The sequence below is a fragment of the Haliotis asinina genome, chromosome 6 (genome assembly GCF_037392515.1).
Source record: "Haliotis asinina isolate JCU_RB_2024 chromosome 6, JCU_Hal_asi_v2, whole genome shotgun sequence".
In the NCBI taxonomy this organism is placed as follows: domain Eukaryota; kingdom Metazoa; phylum Mollusca; class Gastropoda; order Lepetellida; family Haliotidae; genus Haliotis; species Haliotis asinina.
In genome coordinates, this window is record NC_090285.1 from 15,699,150 (window position 1) to 15,715,027 (window position 15,878).

At 40.0% G+C, this 15,878-nt stretch overlaps 1 protein-coding gene across 1 annotated transcript; it reads left to right on the forward strand.

Moving 5' to 3' along the window:
- Positions 1 to 2,784: 2,784 nt before the first annotated feature.
- Positions 2,785 to 14,888, forward strand: LOC137287712 (carbohydrate sulfotransferase 15-like). Its single transcript, XM_067820101.1, has 7 exons — positions 2,785 to 3,081; positions 5,379 to 5,598; positions 9,187 to 9,312; positions 10,849 to 11,005; positions 13,654 to 13,804; positions 14,366 to 14,513; positions 14,707 to 14,888. Exons 1-7 carry the CDS (start codon positions 2,785 to 2,787, stop codon positions 14,886 to 14,888), a joined length of 1,281 nt encoding a protein of 426 aa, XP_067676202.1.
- The last annotated feature ends 990 nt before the right edge of the window (positions 14,889 to 15,878 follow it).

The window sequence follows — 15,878 nt, forward strand, 5'->3', positions numbered from 1 at the left end:
TCACGGGTCACAATTTAATTCATATCAATATCAAAATCAGTAGATTTAGAGTGCAAAAAGCCGTGATGGAAGGAAAGCAAGAATATCTAAGATATGAATGTAAAACATTATATCAATATATTTTAAACCATTCAGTCACTTGATTATTTCAAAGAAAGTTACATTATGATGTACATTTAGCTAAAAAAATTAACAAAAGCCACACTCCGCGCATGTTAGGCAACATAAACAATTGTCTATTAACAAGTGTATATCCAAAGAACAAGAACCTCACACGACTAAATTGATTGTTGGTTTATATTCTGAAAAGACACCCGCAGCGTCACTCGCTCCACAGGAAAGGTATAATATAATCGTAGTGTAGCTTGTGTTAGCTAGAGAAAGTATTCCACTATAGTAACTCTACAGTTTCATGTAACAATCATTGACCAGTCAGTTAATCCGTTGGTTTGTTCCAACTGTCGTTTAATCTTTTTCATTTTAGAATTTTATATACGTTGATGTTACTTAAGTTGATTAGGGCCTGATTACGAAGCATTGTTCTCATAGCAAATTGATTGCTGGGACTGTTATTTTTGTCCGTATTCCGGAATTGAGTGAGTGAATGAAAGAGTGAATGAGTGAGTGAGTGAGTGAGTTAATATTTATCGTCACATCGGCAATAATGCAGCCATATTGTGACGAGAACAAGTATTAATTACATTGCACCGTAGTTGAGACATTCCAGATTCGAAAGCAAGGTTTAATGATAAATTAAGAACCGCGACCTGTCGCATAGCTTTCCCAGCTGTCAGCGGCGAGAGGGATGGTGCAAAGCCAACTAGGGTCCATGCAGGTAGCGAATGCACTGTAAATCCCCACTGGTATGGTGATCTACGTTCAATTGTATCATTGGCGATCTATTGTCCGTATTGTCCTAATTTAAAACCCAATTTTAGAGTCAGATGCTAGTTTTATTTCTTAATATTTTGATATTCCAGTGGGTTTTTCTGTCTTTCTTTGACATGTTTTCATAATGTACATGTATTTATGCTCAAGTTACTTGTTTTAGACACGCTGTGGTTGAAACGTTGCTGATGATATTTTAAATTTTATCTCGCTGACTCCCTTTCGTATAGGTTTAACGTCTACAAATTTGACAAGCGATTTTGTTGTACTTTTTTCATTTCCCGAATACCAAAGCATATACAATATATTAACTATTAATGTTTTCCCTTCGTCTCCAGGTGCAGATTTCTTTTAAACACTGCTAAATATAGAGCGACGAAGCACAATCACAGTCACAGGTGTTTTTATCACCCTTCTGATGTAAATGATATAAATATGAACATTTTCACTTCTCATATATTTTTTATATCATAGTGGCTGCACGAAAAGCATAACAATACAGCCCTTAAGTGTGAAAAGAACATTGTACTTGTGTTTTAATTGTATTGGTCTGTTCTGTTCCTTAGATACCATTTTATATTATCTACCAGTTGTCCACCATGAGACTAAAGAGTGACCGTTGGCCACACAGTGATGTATATTCATTGGCTTTTCATCGTGGTAGTTTGTTGATGCAGTAAATGATCACCCCCCCACCACCACCACCCCCTTGAGTTTAACATTAACTAATTAAAGGTTCCCTTTGTGATAAATGCCACAGATAGTACACGTGGTATGGTTTCTTTAATCCATCTCTAACATACTGATAATGCTTTTAAACATCTTTAGCATAGCCTACACTGACGGTAAACGGATTAGTTTAAGTCACTCAGTAAAGAGAATTTGCTGTCAGCAGAGGGTGGTTTTCAGCAGAAGGTGGTTATGTGGCCGCTTCGTCAAACTGGAGACAATACACTTTCTGCAACTGACATGGCTTCGGTTGGCAACCTGTTACTTTCATGAGTGTCTTTCAGGCAGCTGCTGGCTGCTGACAACGATAATTAATTCATATGCTGTAACTAATTTGTTGACAGCCATGTGACACAGTATGCCTATATATACATGTATGCATTTGTGTGTACTGCCTGTCTGTCATCATCAGACGGTGGACACACAAATACGTTGAAATCCTAGGTTAGTGGTTCAGTTCTGCTAATTGAGGAGAAAATCGATACCATAAGTGTGATATGGATGGATCTCCAGCTTCAGGTGGCAGTTTTGACAGCCGGAAAACCAATATACAGCGTTTGAGCAAATATTAGTTTCTTGGTAAGTGCGGTATGTGGATATATTAAAATAATTTCTGAACAACCGGAGCAACTTGGTGTGTTGGGGCATTACAGACGCATCCAGTTCTTGGACAGAGGTAAGTTTAAGTTTTATTACTTGAGCTATGCAGATTAAGACTACATACACATATCGTTTAAGACGTTTGAGACCCGTGAAGGTCCCGGGGGTAGAATAGGCATTCAGCAACCCATGCTTGCCATAACAGGTAACTATGCTTGTCGTAAGAGGCGACTAAAGAGATTGGGTGGTCAGCTTCGCTGACTTGGTTGACACATGTCATCGGTTCCCAATTGCACAAATCGATGCTCATGCTGTTGATCACCGGATTGTCTGGTCCAGACTCGATTATTTACAGACCGCCATCATATAGCTGGAATATTGCTGAACGTTCGAATGATTGCTATTTGGGATTGCCTTTTGTGCTGATGTAGGGGAGATTTTTACTACTGTATATATAACTCGTCCACGTGTTCGTAAACAGTACATAATAACACCTACAAAAGATTCGTTATTGATCTGTCAGTCTTTGACAGAGTTTTATATTAATATTATTAACTTGGTAGTGATATGGTTGAGGAACAGCTAACCACAAAAAAAACAGACGATACTGGAGCATGTATCCTTTTCCAGCAAGTCACGATGAAGGTCACACAGGGACAGTGGGTGTTATTGGTTCTGGTTGTTTGCGCATTACTATGGTTTGTGGCTGAACACGAAAGTGAAATGGCCATTTATGACATCAAGAACATCATATCACCACGTGGCTACCTTTCTGAAGCCAAGAAAGTGGACAATAAGCCAGAGAAGCATAGCACTGGGTGTGTCGGAGCAGGAGCACACATGGCAGAGGATCTACTGTGTATGGTATGTAAATAGTTTGCTTCTCATATTTCGAAAGTGAATGAGTTTTACACCGGTTTTTGCGATATCCTAGAAATCTAACTGTGGGACACCGGAAACTGGCTTCACACATTATACCTTCCGCTCATCTAAGGTTAAGGAATGCCTCCCATAATCCTCTACCAAGCGTGTCTACCAATTAGCTCACGTCAATGCTTCGCCTATCTAATACTAAGGTTTCTCATCATATGCTGCACACACTGGGCACAATTCACAGACCTACTGCAATAGCTAAGGGACTGAGAAATCACTTCTCTTTGTAGTATCAGTCGTTTAGGAAAGCGTTGATGAAAATATGATGTATTGTTTCCGAACCACGACTGCATCAACTAAGGGCACGCTAACTGATCAAGCTGTTTGCGGCTTGAATATATACCTGTAAATTTTGAAATAAGGCAATAGAATCTTTTGGAAATGGAAAATTAATGGTGGGAATTTTGATAATAACACACTAGATCGTAAATAACGCTCTACAGTAAAAAACAGTAAAAAACACATCATCGAACACATCACATGAAAACAACAAAATTCATGCACATCACACACGAAGGGCACAAATTGCATGCAGAAAGCATGCTGTTCAGGGGTATAAATGACCTTCGGCACAAAACCGTTCTCATTTTCGCAGTACTTTCGTAAGTAAAGTTTTTTCGCCATGCCAAGATTGTCACCAGAGGAACGAGAACAGGCCTTGGGTATGTTGCAGGTCGGCGCTTCAAGCAGAAACATTGCACGACGATTTGGGTGTCATCATTCGACCATTCTGAGGCTTGCTAACAGATACCAACAAACAGGAACCAGCAGGGACCGGCAACGCCCAGGTCAGGCACGTGTTACCACCCCTCGTCAAGATCGAGACATTGTACGGCGCCATATTCGGGATCGAACCTTGCCCGCTGCCAGAACCGCCAACGCTGTCCAGGGTCGACGTGGTTTGATCAGCGCTTCCACCGTCCGACGCCGTCTCCGTGCGGCAGGGTTACGTTGTCGACGCCCTTACGTTGGACCCATCCTGACTGACAGGCATCGCCGTGAACGCCGACAATGGGCTGAACAGCATCGTGTGTGGTTGTTACGACGTTGGCATGGTGAGGTGTTCTCCGACGAGTCGCGTTTTCACTTGCGAAATGCTGACGGGCGTCTACGGGTATGGCGTCGACGGGGTGAACGTTATCATCAGGATTGTGTTGTGCAAACCGATCGGTGGGGTGGAGACAGCATTATGGTGTGGGGAGGGATAAGTTATCACCACAGAACCGCTCTGATTGTTTGTCGTGGCAGAGTGAATGCCGTTTACTACCGTGACAACATTCTTCAGAACAACGTCGTTCCCTTCTTTCACCAGCATCAAGATCTGCACACATTTCAACATGACAATGCACGAGCCCGCACTGCACGTGTTTCGATACAGCATCTGGCTAACAACAACATTCCTCTACTTCATTGGCCTGCATTGTCACCAGATTTGTCACCCATCGAACACTTGTGGGATTACATCGGCCAACGCCTCGCACGTCGTCCGCAGATCAACAACCTTGGGGAACTCGACAATGCCTTGCAGCAAGAGTGGAATGCAGTGCCACAGGACTATATTCAGAGACTTATCCGTTCAATGAGGAGACGTTGCACAGCTTGTGTTGCTGCTAACGGGGGTCATACACGCTACTGACTTTCCATTTTGACCCCATCTTTATTTCATTGTCAGCTGCATTAAATCTTCACTGTTTTGCTTGATTGTTTTTTGCTTCTTTTCTTTATCAAACATTGGTCTACACAAATATGTAAAATTTACATAGATTGCTCACTTCTGCTCTTAGAAATCCACAATTTTAGGGGTGGTGCGTTTTCAATGATGTTCAGTATATATCATCATTCCAGGTGTGATTTGAAGGAAACGTGCTACACACGCATGTCTACAGAATTAGTAACGATGCTTAACGCTGCTTTAGAAGTGTTATTGGCTCCCGAAAGGTGATCTGGAACCGTGGGATTTGTTTCCCCACATGTGTACATTTCTGGTGTTCCCTAGCCGCCTGGATATTTCTGGGTCTGGTACGACTCGCCGCCATACAGCTGGAATATTGCTGAGTGCGGCGTAAAACTCAAGTCACTCTGGTAAGCCTACGATTCGTTTACTCATCTGGAACCACAATGCTTGTGTGCTGAGCATCAATCCCAAGGATGCTGTTGCACGAGTGATATTATATGGATCAATACCATCAATGAAATGCTGCTCTATAATATCATGTCTCATATAACAGGAAAGACCCAAATATCTACCCAACTTCAAGAATCCCTGCTGGTATGCAGAAGAGAATGGGAAGTTTCGTCTCAAGTGCGTCCCATACTACCATCTTCTTGGCGTGTGCAAATCGGGAACTACCGACCTCGCCTTCCGCATAAGGGCCCATGAAGACGTCCTCCCCTGCAACGATTGTCTTGGGGAGAAGGAAACGTTCTACTGGTGCCGTAGAAGATATGGTAATTATGGCATTATTGGAACACTACTGTGAACAGTATATTTGTTAAAATGTAGATTGCTAATGCTTGTATTAGCAAACAGTATTATTATAAATATTTGTTTTTGCCAAAACATAAGAGATTTCAGCTCCATGAAGAGTGTCCGACTGTAGGTATAACCTGAGTAGTACGGAATGAGTGTTATACAGTATGGTTCAAAATTATTGAGAATAGCTAAAGCATTTCATATTATTAAACGAGAACAAATCAGATAAAATTGAATGTATTGTGAAATTGAACTGACCTTTTCATGTTGTGTAGGTAACAATTTAATATTTTATCAAGTCTCCTTGAGCTTCACGGCACAGTCTAAGACGGGTAGGCATACTTCCTATCAGAGAGGTTAGTGTCTCGTGAGTTATGCTGTCCCAGTATCGGACCACTTCTCTCTTCATGTCTTCAATTTTTGTCAACCCCTTTTGATTCACACATTCCTTCATCATCCCCCAAATGTTCTCAATGGGATTTAAGTCAGGACTATATGCAGGAAATGGTAATGCAGTCACATTTTTCTCCTGAAACCACTGCTTGGCATGTTTTGCGGTGTGTTTAGGATTATTATCTTGCTGCAAAATCCAGTCATTTCCATAAAACACATGTGCACTTGGAAGGAGAAAACTATCTAATATGTTAGTGTAACGTTGACTTGTCAGATTTCCCTCAACATACACAGCGGGGTCGTTCCTAGTAAGGATATCCCTCCCCATACATGAAACTTTGGGCTGTATTTAGGTCGTCGATACAACGGTGCTGAGGCAGACTTTGTCCATATTTTCACATTATTGGGATATACCCGTATTGAGCTTTCATCAGTAAAAATCACATTTTCCCAGTCAAAGTTTTCATGTGCCAAACACCACTCAACACGCCTGTCTTTATGTTCTTGTTTCATGAGAGGAGAAGGAATTCCAGTCTTTTTCTCCCATCCAAGATCAATCAAATTTCTTCTAACTGTAGATTTTGATACAACTGTTGATCCCCTTTCTATCATTTCATACCTGATGTTGGAGATGCTTGCCCTTTGCTTTTTAGACGCTTAAATTCCCAGCCGGACGCGATCTGAGAAGTCCAATTTTCTGGGTCTCCCTGCTCCTTTCTGGTGCCCAAAATCCTTTCCCTCTTTAAAATTCTTCCTAATCCTATACACAGTAAAAGGAGGAGTTCCTGTTCTCTCTGCCAATGTATTTACATCATCGATTCCTTGATTACACAACTCAAAAATCAACCTTCTTTTATCTTCAGCAGACATTGTTGACAGTGCTGAGGAAAATGACGTCTGCTACAAATTCAGGGGAGGTAACTCTAATTGTACTATACTCAGTAGGCCAAGATGAGTTACCTCCCTTATACCATTACTTAGTTTTAAGTATCAGTGAATCAGTTCAGGTGTTAGGATAGCTCAAAGTAAGAAGAAAAATTCTCAATAATTATGAACCAGACTATATATACATGGAAGCAAGTATCGCAACATTCAATATGTTTCATAGTATCAGTATGTTGTTATTAATTCAAGCAAAGAACCTCAGATTAACATCAAGTCGAAAAACTGGATCCTGAATGAATAATCACTCGGCAGCCAGAACGAAAAACTGGTCTATTCAAAGCAACAAACATTGTCCTGATAACTATGGATATATATGCCTTTAACAAATAGTCGTTAATTTGGCATACCCTTCTGAAAACGTTACATTAGTAGTAATGAGCATGCACAATATCAATATCTGGTGTGGGTTTGACGGACTATGTTCCAGTGCATCAAGATTTTGCACTAGATGATCTCTTTTGTTAATGTTGCGTTCAATAAACTGAGATCTAGACTCATGGCGGGTAGAGGCTCTTGACATGGAAATTCACGACGTGTCATCCTTGAAGACAACCGTTTGGGATATCGGTGATGTACCGTTGTCCATTCATGTTTTATAACAAGGTCAAGAGTCATTTGAGAGGCACCTCCATCAATCAATTCTCCCATTGTCCATTCATGTTTTATAACAAGGTCAAGAGTCATTTGAGAGGCACCTCCATCAATCAATTCTCCCAGGATATGCCGTTGAGTATATGTAGCCAAAGACGAACTCGGCCATTATCGTGAACAACAATCAAGAATTCTACGTTCGTCCAACTAGCTGACCTTCCCCACATTCCAGTGACGTCGAATGTGAACATGCTAGTCCTGCTGCTTTGCGTTCTGAGGATACCAATTGGACGTCTGATAGTCAGTGATGTCTGCTGACGTCAGTGGATGACAACCAACATCTCTCGCAATAGCCCCAGTCGTGGTTATCTTTGAGAAGACGTCACCTCTGTAGAGAACCCAAGTTTTTCTTATCAACAATGATTGGATTTTCTAGGTTATTTAGCTGTACGAACAGTTCACTGAAATGTAATATTTGCTAAATGGGTGCACATGTTGCATGTGTTCATGTTTTATTTTGGAGCGTTCTTATCTCAAATCAAAGTATGGTGCCCCGAAAGGGCAAACAGAAATCATGTGCACATAAATATGCCAATCAGACACATAATTATGAATTAAATATGACGAGGTGTTAATTACTCCTTCATGGTTCTGCTTTCGTCAAGTGGTTTTAGAGAACAGTAAGGAACCGTATGTCAAATTGTCAGGGTAAGTGAGGTAAAATTTATCGTGACACCATTCCTTCAGTCGTTAGTAATTTAGGAAATGTATCCATTTATTAAAAGAAGCGTTTCTGTGATTAAAACCGTGGAAACCTTTCAGTTTACTATGAATGTTTTGGGACCTACATATCCTCTCAGGAGGACTATAATTTTACAATACTTTAACCCACTTTGAAGGTGCAGCCACTCACAATCGAAAGTTACTGACACAAACTTCCAAACATGAACTATTTATCTATTTACAAATCATTGAACAAATCTAATTATTTTCAAAATGCAGTAATTAAATGAGAAATTATATTATTAAAAAGAGCCTTCATGGTTCGCGATTTGAAACAGTTATCCCTTTTGAGTCAAAATGCCTTGACGTCGGTCCCTCTGAATTGGCCAAATACCCACTTATACTCAAAGAGCGTATTAATAATTAAACACTGTATTTCTGCAATGATAGGACTTCAACAAGTACATAAAACCACGTTGGAAAAACATGACCCGTATGATCATCTGACTCCATGCTGATTTTATTAATCTCTTTTGAAAAATACCCCAAATCAACAAGCATTGATTTTCATGCAAGTTTGTACAAGATTGGCCCTTGAGTGTTTGAAAAATGCCATTGTGAAAAATGAAAATGCCATTGTGTGTGTCTTACAAGATCAGTATTGAGTGTAACGTGCTTAGGACTCTATGACACCCATCACTCTCCTCCTCATACCCCCAATGAGCCTCCTGATCCTCTAAAGGGGCAATAGATCGAGGCCCAATGAAGCGTGAGTCATGGTGTGCTAAACTAAGTTCTCTGTGTATAAAATGCTGCAGAATATGTTCATAATGGCAATATGGTACTGCAGCAGAAACCTGTAACTATTTCACTGAGTGTACGATTTATGCAAATCGCTGATATTTTCACAGGTTATACTAATAGAATGACAAGTATTGCGCCGTGCAACTTCAGCTGCTTTCAAGATCAGTTTGCTGAAGCCACACAACGGATAGAAGAGACAAGTACAGAAGCAGGCTACCACAACATGATCACAGGTAGTAGACGTGATGAATGGTATAAATCACTAGACAATTTAAAAATACGGAATGGGACAAGGAATACAAAATACGTACTGCAAGCATTTTATCCACGCAGGGAATCCCCCATTCCCATCGGTTTACGTATGTTTAACTATGTATATACAGACCTTTCCTGTGCGCCATGGTAAAACTAAAATACGTCTTGTTTGATAGGCGTGACTGACTAAATAGCGAAACTATTGATAACAATTTTCACCCCATATTCCACCTAAACTGAAACGAAGAGGAGATTTTCTTCTCTTTTTACAAGTTAGACATATCTTCCAGTATGTTCAGGTGCAAGTACAGACACACGTTCAGTGTCATACTTATTAGATTTGGAATATATGTTCATTTGATATGATATATATGACTACAATGAAATTCTACTGGGGAACGGAACACGGGTGGAAGTCGTTTTCTGAAACACATCAACAACATGTAGCTTTCACTAGATGAACAGTTTATTGGTGTTTCATCGACCTCGACTATGTGCAAATAGGAAAGCAACCTAGAATATGACTTGAATATTAGTTTGAGGTATTCCCTTGACTGAACTTAGTCTGGAAGAATGTTTTGTGGCTGTTGTTGTTTACAGATCTTCTATTATTAGTAATCATCAGTAATGCTCTTATAGGTGAAAATGCAAATTCACCGGAAAATAGGAACAATATATTTCATAACCGGAAAAAATTTAAACCACAATATGAAAGGCAAGATTTCAAGCAAATGCTTTCCCGTTGAAGCGTCCATACATGTGTCTGAATTACTTACCACCGGTTAAACGAAAGAAATTGGTGACGCATCCGCTTGTATAACACTGTTTTGTATGGTCAGACCCGTACCTATAGAAGCTCAATGAGGTAATATGGACGTTTGTGTGAAATACGTTAGCATTTGTGCAAATATAAATAACTGTGAACCCAATATTTCACATAGTTGAGTGATTGAGTTAAAATTTATGTGTGCCTTTCTCTGTACTCCTTCTTCATAATAAACAGTGAACTGTACAAACATTTTAAAGATAGTTTGTTAAACAACTATTTTATCATTATGGCAAAAAACAGTCAGTATGATGTTTTGATTATGATCAGCGTTTCATTGAGTATGCTATGCTTATTTGTTTTCGAGTTACATTGAAGTTCATCGGTCAGCTTTTGAGCCATTAAGATATAGTGTCCGTATCGGTTTTGTGACTCGGTCCTTGTGAAATCGGGCACTGGCCATGTATAGGTCTTCTAAGGTTTGGTTCCGGCCTTTGCTGAGGTTTGGTATTTTTTTGGGTGGCATTTTGTGATCGATCCCGCGGATGTGAGTGTGCTCGTATGGCGCGGGCAGTTATCTGATCTCCATTTAGTTGAAGTCACACAAATCGGACAACACTTTCAGGATCTACCTGGAAACGTCGCCACAAACAAGAAGTTGTTATCGATAAAGCATGCTTTGTTAACACAAATATTTATTTCAGCATTGTTATAACATACTCATTCACTCACTGTCTCATGTCCTTAGGTGACGGATCTCCATCAGATTTTAGCGATTTCCGAGGATGGCCCAAAATACCCCAAAATGCAGGATTAGAGAAACCGGTGGTTTTGACACCCCATCTTATGAGACACGTGTATACAGACCCAAAGTTCATCCTCATCTTAAGAAATCCAACTGACAGGTGGGAACTTTTTTGTGTGTTTCAACGCTTTTTTGTATTTCAACAATCGTATGCATGGCTCAAAACCGGACCGATGAAGGGCAATCTAACTCGAAAACTAATAAACTTAAAATACCCACTGGCAATGAAATGCTGATAATAATAAAAACTCATATCAACTCTGTGAGGATTTTGCAGAATTTGTGTCCTGAATATTAACAAAAGTAGTTTAAGAAACCTTCAATAAAATATCGACACAGTCAACTATTTATTACGAGGGAGGGGTACAGAGAAACGGACAGCCAGGTGTTCGAGGAGCACCTGCCCAAATGCCGATAAAGTTATTTATCTGTGCTGTGCCGTACTTCCTTTCTCGCACACCTGGCTGTCCGTTTCTCTGCACCCCTCCCTTTCGAGTCAAACGGACCTTTATTGGGCAAGTGGGTAATGTTAAGTAATGGTGACTAACAGTCCAGTGATAGAACTAGTGCCTGCTAATTATTAGGTAGAAGAAGCAACATCTGCCAGTTTACTTGAGCGAGGAGTTATATTGACAAAATATTGGAAGGTAAGGTCAACACGTACTTACTGGGGCAGGTTAGAGTAGCAGGTCCAAATTGCCTATCTAAAAGACAAACTTTTGAAATAATTTAAATGTAGTCTGGAGTTGAAAACGGAAAGCTCTTAACAAACTAAAAGTCACACATACTTATGCTGTGCTCGTCCTCGCATATTTGTTTTTGGTGTTGCTGATCGGATAAAACAAGAAAATGTATTGACATCCTGACACTGTGAATCATGACAGTAATCATGACAGTAACACTCACGACTTTTGTTTTCCCCCTCAATCGTATCTGGTGGGTGTGGTATGATTAGGTGGTGGGTTTTCAAGACAAAATAGTTTGTGCACGTTTGCACGCGTCAAGTTGTGACACAGCATGATAACAAGGCAACTAGGCACCGCTCCAAGCATACGTGCATTGTAGGAGCATCCCTGCTTTACATGGGGGATTGACCGATTCTCTTTAGTTTAACGCCTCACTTCAGCTTTATAATGGTGGTCCGTAACTAATTGAGTCTGGGCCAGACAACGAAGTGATCAACAGTGTCGATCTACGTTATTGGGATACGATGCCATCTGTCAAACAAAATCGGCGATTCTGAGCATCCAATTTCGTTAAGCGAAACATGGATTGATGAGGACCAATTCTTATCCGCTTCTTCAATGGCATCGCATGGAGGGAAATGAAGGAGAATACTTTCTGTTCGCCGCTCAAGGCCATTTACTTCGCACTCGAAACCGCCAGTGTGTGAATTTGTGTCTTAATATTTGATAAGAAACATATATCATTCAATGAATGTAATGATTATCCAACATCTCCTTATGAATGAACAGTGTCAGCTTTGACCATAATGTCGACCCGTGAAGTTCCTGGATAACATATAGGCCTTCAGCAACCCACGTTTGCCATGAAAGGCATAAGACTAACGGAATCAGTGGTCAAACTCGTTGACTTCAGTGTCATCAGTTCCCAGATCGATGTTCATACTGTTGATCACGGGAATGACCGGTACAAACTCGATTATTTACAGACCGCTACCATATAGCTATTTCTGAGTGCGGTGTAAAACTAAACTCACTATAATGTCCATCCATGGACTGGATTATATAGCCGGCATCATGGAAAATTACTTTATTCTTTGGAACAGGCCCATATGCAGCTTCAGAATCACAAACCTGACTTGCACTGTAAGTTTCACGCGAAACTGCTTTGCGGCATTCATATAGGTCAATATACACTATAAAAATGTTATCTTTTCTGTTTTGATAAAACAAATCAGTCTATTTCTGTTATTGAATTTTCGCTCCCTTTTCACAGCATTGTGACTGGAAAGATAGAACAGAAGCATGCTTGATATTGGGACGTCACCTTTGAATTGTCTAATTTGCATCAGAAGTAAGATTAGAGTTTTATTAAAAATAAATATTGCGCCCGATGGATTGACAATTTTTCCTTGACGAATACTGGACTATACATTCAAATACAACGTAAGAGATGTTGAGGGCTGGATGTCTGATTTTACATGAAAATGCTTTGTCTCACACCTCTTGGCAAAGTCTGCAGTACATGAATGTGGCTTCAAAGACCTTCCTGATACTCCATATTCACCTCACCTGGGCCCAAGCGACTTTCACCTATTTCCAAAATTGAAGGAACATTTACGTGGAAAACGCTATGCCGGTAATGACGAGCTCAAATCTGCTGTACTCGTATGTATAACCCTGTATGCTTCAAGCACTTGTTGCTTTCGAGCTAGTTGATATATTTGAGTAAAAAAAAACTGGAAATACTGATGAAGCTTGAGCACCGTCCAACAACACTCCTAAGATTAGCTGGTGTCAGAAGTCTAGAAGTTAGGTAGGCCTGGAACATTTTGACCAGCCCTCGTATACGTATACCATTCACTGTTGTGAAAAATATCAGTGACTTGAATTATAAATAACTACTGCACTGCAGCTGACAAAATAAAACAAAGCAATATGACCTATTTTCTTTCAGAAGCCTCAGCATCCCGTCTAAAAGAAAATACTTCTGAACTTTCTGACCAATCAGGCCATCTTCCGTAATCTCATTTTTTATTCACACATGTATACCATATCATTTCAGATTATATTCTGACTACATGATGATGGGCGGACTTTCAGCTGCAGATTTCCATGAAGCTGTGACTGGAGATATTCAGATCGAGGAAAACTGCATGAAGAACCACACAGTGGAGCAATGTCTGTACAGCCTGGACATAGCCAGAAGACTTCGGGTAGGACATGTGTTTTGACTAGTGACAATGTCAGAAACGCAATACAGAGAAAAATCTCACTGAAATGTCCAAGCATCGTTACGTAGTTTTACGTAAGTCTTTTCTAAAATCTAATATTAACATCGAAAAATGGCCAATGACACAATTGTTACTAAAATTGATGCAACGTATTAAAAGACCCTGGCCCTAAATGGCAACCAGATGACGTACTAACAAGGCCGACAGCTGTGGGTTGGCTTAATCAAACGACTAATTTTCTCCATGAACAGAAGACGCATGACTGCAATAATCAGTGACAGTGGTCACAGAAGATGCTGACTTGCATTCTAATGTTGCAATATGTTATGCTGATGTGTTTTTCTTATTGACAACGACTGACACCATGGTTTGACTTGCGATCATACGTGTTAAAGTTTCAGATTAAAACTACTTCTGAACTTGTGTTCATCTTTTTGAATTGAAGGCGATTTTGATCGTTCAGTTCAAACATTTACCCGGTACAACATTTGAAATAAAACGGCATAGAACAATTACCTCATAACATGTACATTTCGTTCACAGACACGTATATTCCTCGGATGTTATTCCGTGTTCATGAGAGAATGGCTGAAGGTTTTCCCCAGAGAGCAATTCCTTATACTGCGAACAGAGGACCATGATCAAGATCCGAAAGCTCAGCTAACAAAAGTGTTCAACTACCTGAATCTGAGTGAGTTCCTTTTTGTTCCCCTTACACAAATATATTTCAAGTTGTCACACTGAGGTGCTCAGTTTTACGGTTGGAAGGATATAATCCTCATTCTATCGTCCAAAGACCTACTAGATCACCGGATCAACCGAATCACTACCATGTACTTATTCCCAGCTGAGGACATCTCATTCAAGGTGAAAATGTGTTTCAGATTACACCGAAGAGTGGATTACTTCCATTGCCAACATTCCTCATAAACGGGTCAGTAAGAAGAAGATACTTAAGGGATCTATGCTTGAAAAGACCCGTGTCTTGCTGGACAGGTTTTACAGCAGATACAAGAAGGACATGGCAGATATACTACAGGACAAGAGATTTCTGTGGCTGACATAATTTAAACGGGGTTGTTACATCTTAAACAAAGACAATTATATGAATATATAGAGAATCTCGCAAAGTGCCTACTGATATCAAAAACCTGTCGAAGATATTTTTACATTTATCAACGAGTGTTGATATATTTGACATCTGTACACACGAGGGTGAGCTAATATTTATCATCCAAAATCATTCTTCATTATTTCCAATGAAAAATGTAGATTTTTGAACACAGCACTGGCATTAGGTTTGCAGTGAAATGTCATAGCATTGTGACGTCATCAAGTTCATGATGTCATAGCATTGTCAGGGCATTGTGCAAATTTACTGCCAAACCAATATCTCCTAGGAGATATCGTCCGATCTCACACAAGCGATATCTCCTGTGGAACACAGTTTTGGATGATAAATAATTTGCAAGATATTTTATCATAACTGAGACAGTGAATTGATCGACAGATAGCTTTGTCAGAGTCTGGTTGTTCCATGTATATCAAACACAAATGTATCACATAGCAAAGTCAAGCTCGATGAGAGTCACCATCCTTGGGTCCATGGAGACTTACAGTTCTTTTGGTACCTCCATGGACCCAAGCTGGATGTTCGTCATCCTCTCAGTCGCTGCTGAGGTTTAGTAGTAACATAACAAATATTCTACGATTGAAAAGTGTGGTAGAACTAAATAGAAATGGAATGTTCCTCGCCGTGATATTGCTGCAATATTGCTGAAAGCGGTGTAAAATTAACCTCACTCACTCTACCTCCATAATAGTAACAGGTACCATTTTCAGCCAAAATGGATGGTTTGTTTATTGTGCTATATACATTATTTCCACATTGAAGGAAACTGTCTTTTATGCTTTCTCGTAGTCAAGACACGATTTATCAGAAAGCATCCAATCTTTGCCAGGACCTATCTTGATTTGTTGTATATAATGACGCAACTCGCAAAAGCCCTGCACCTATCCTAGATAAAGCCTGGTGTTCATTGAAGAAAATCCAGCA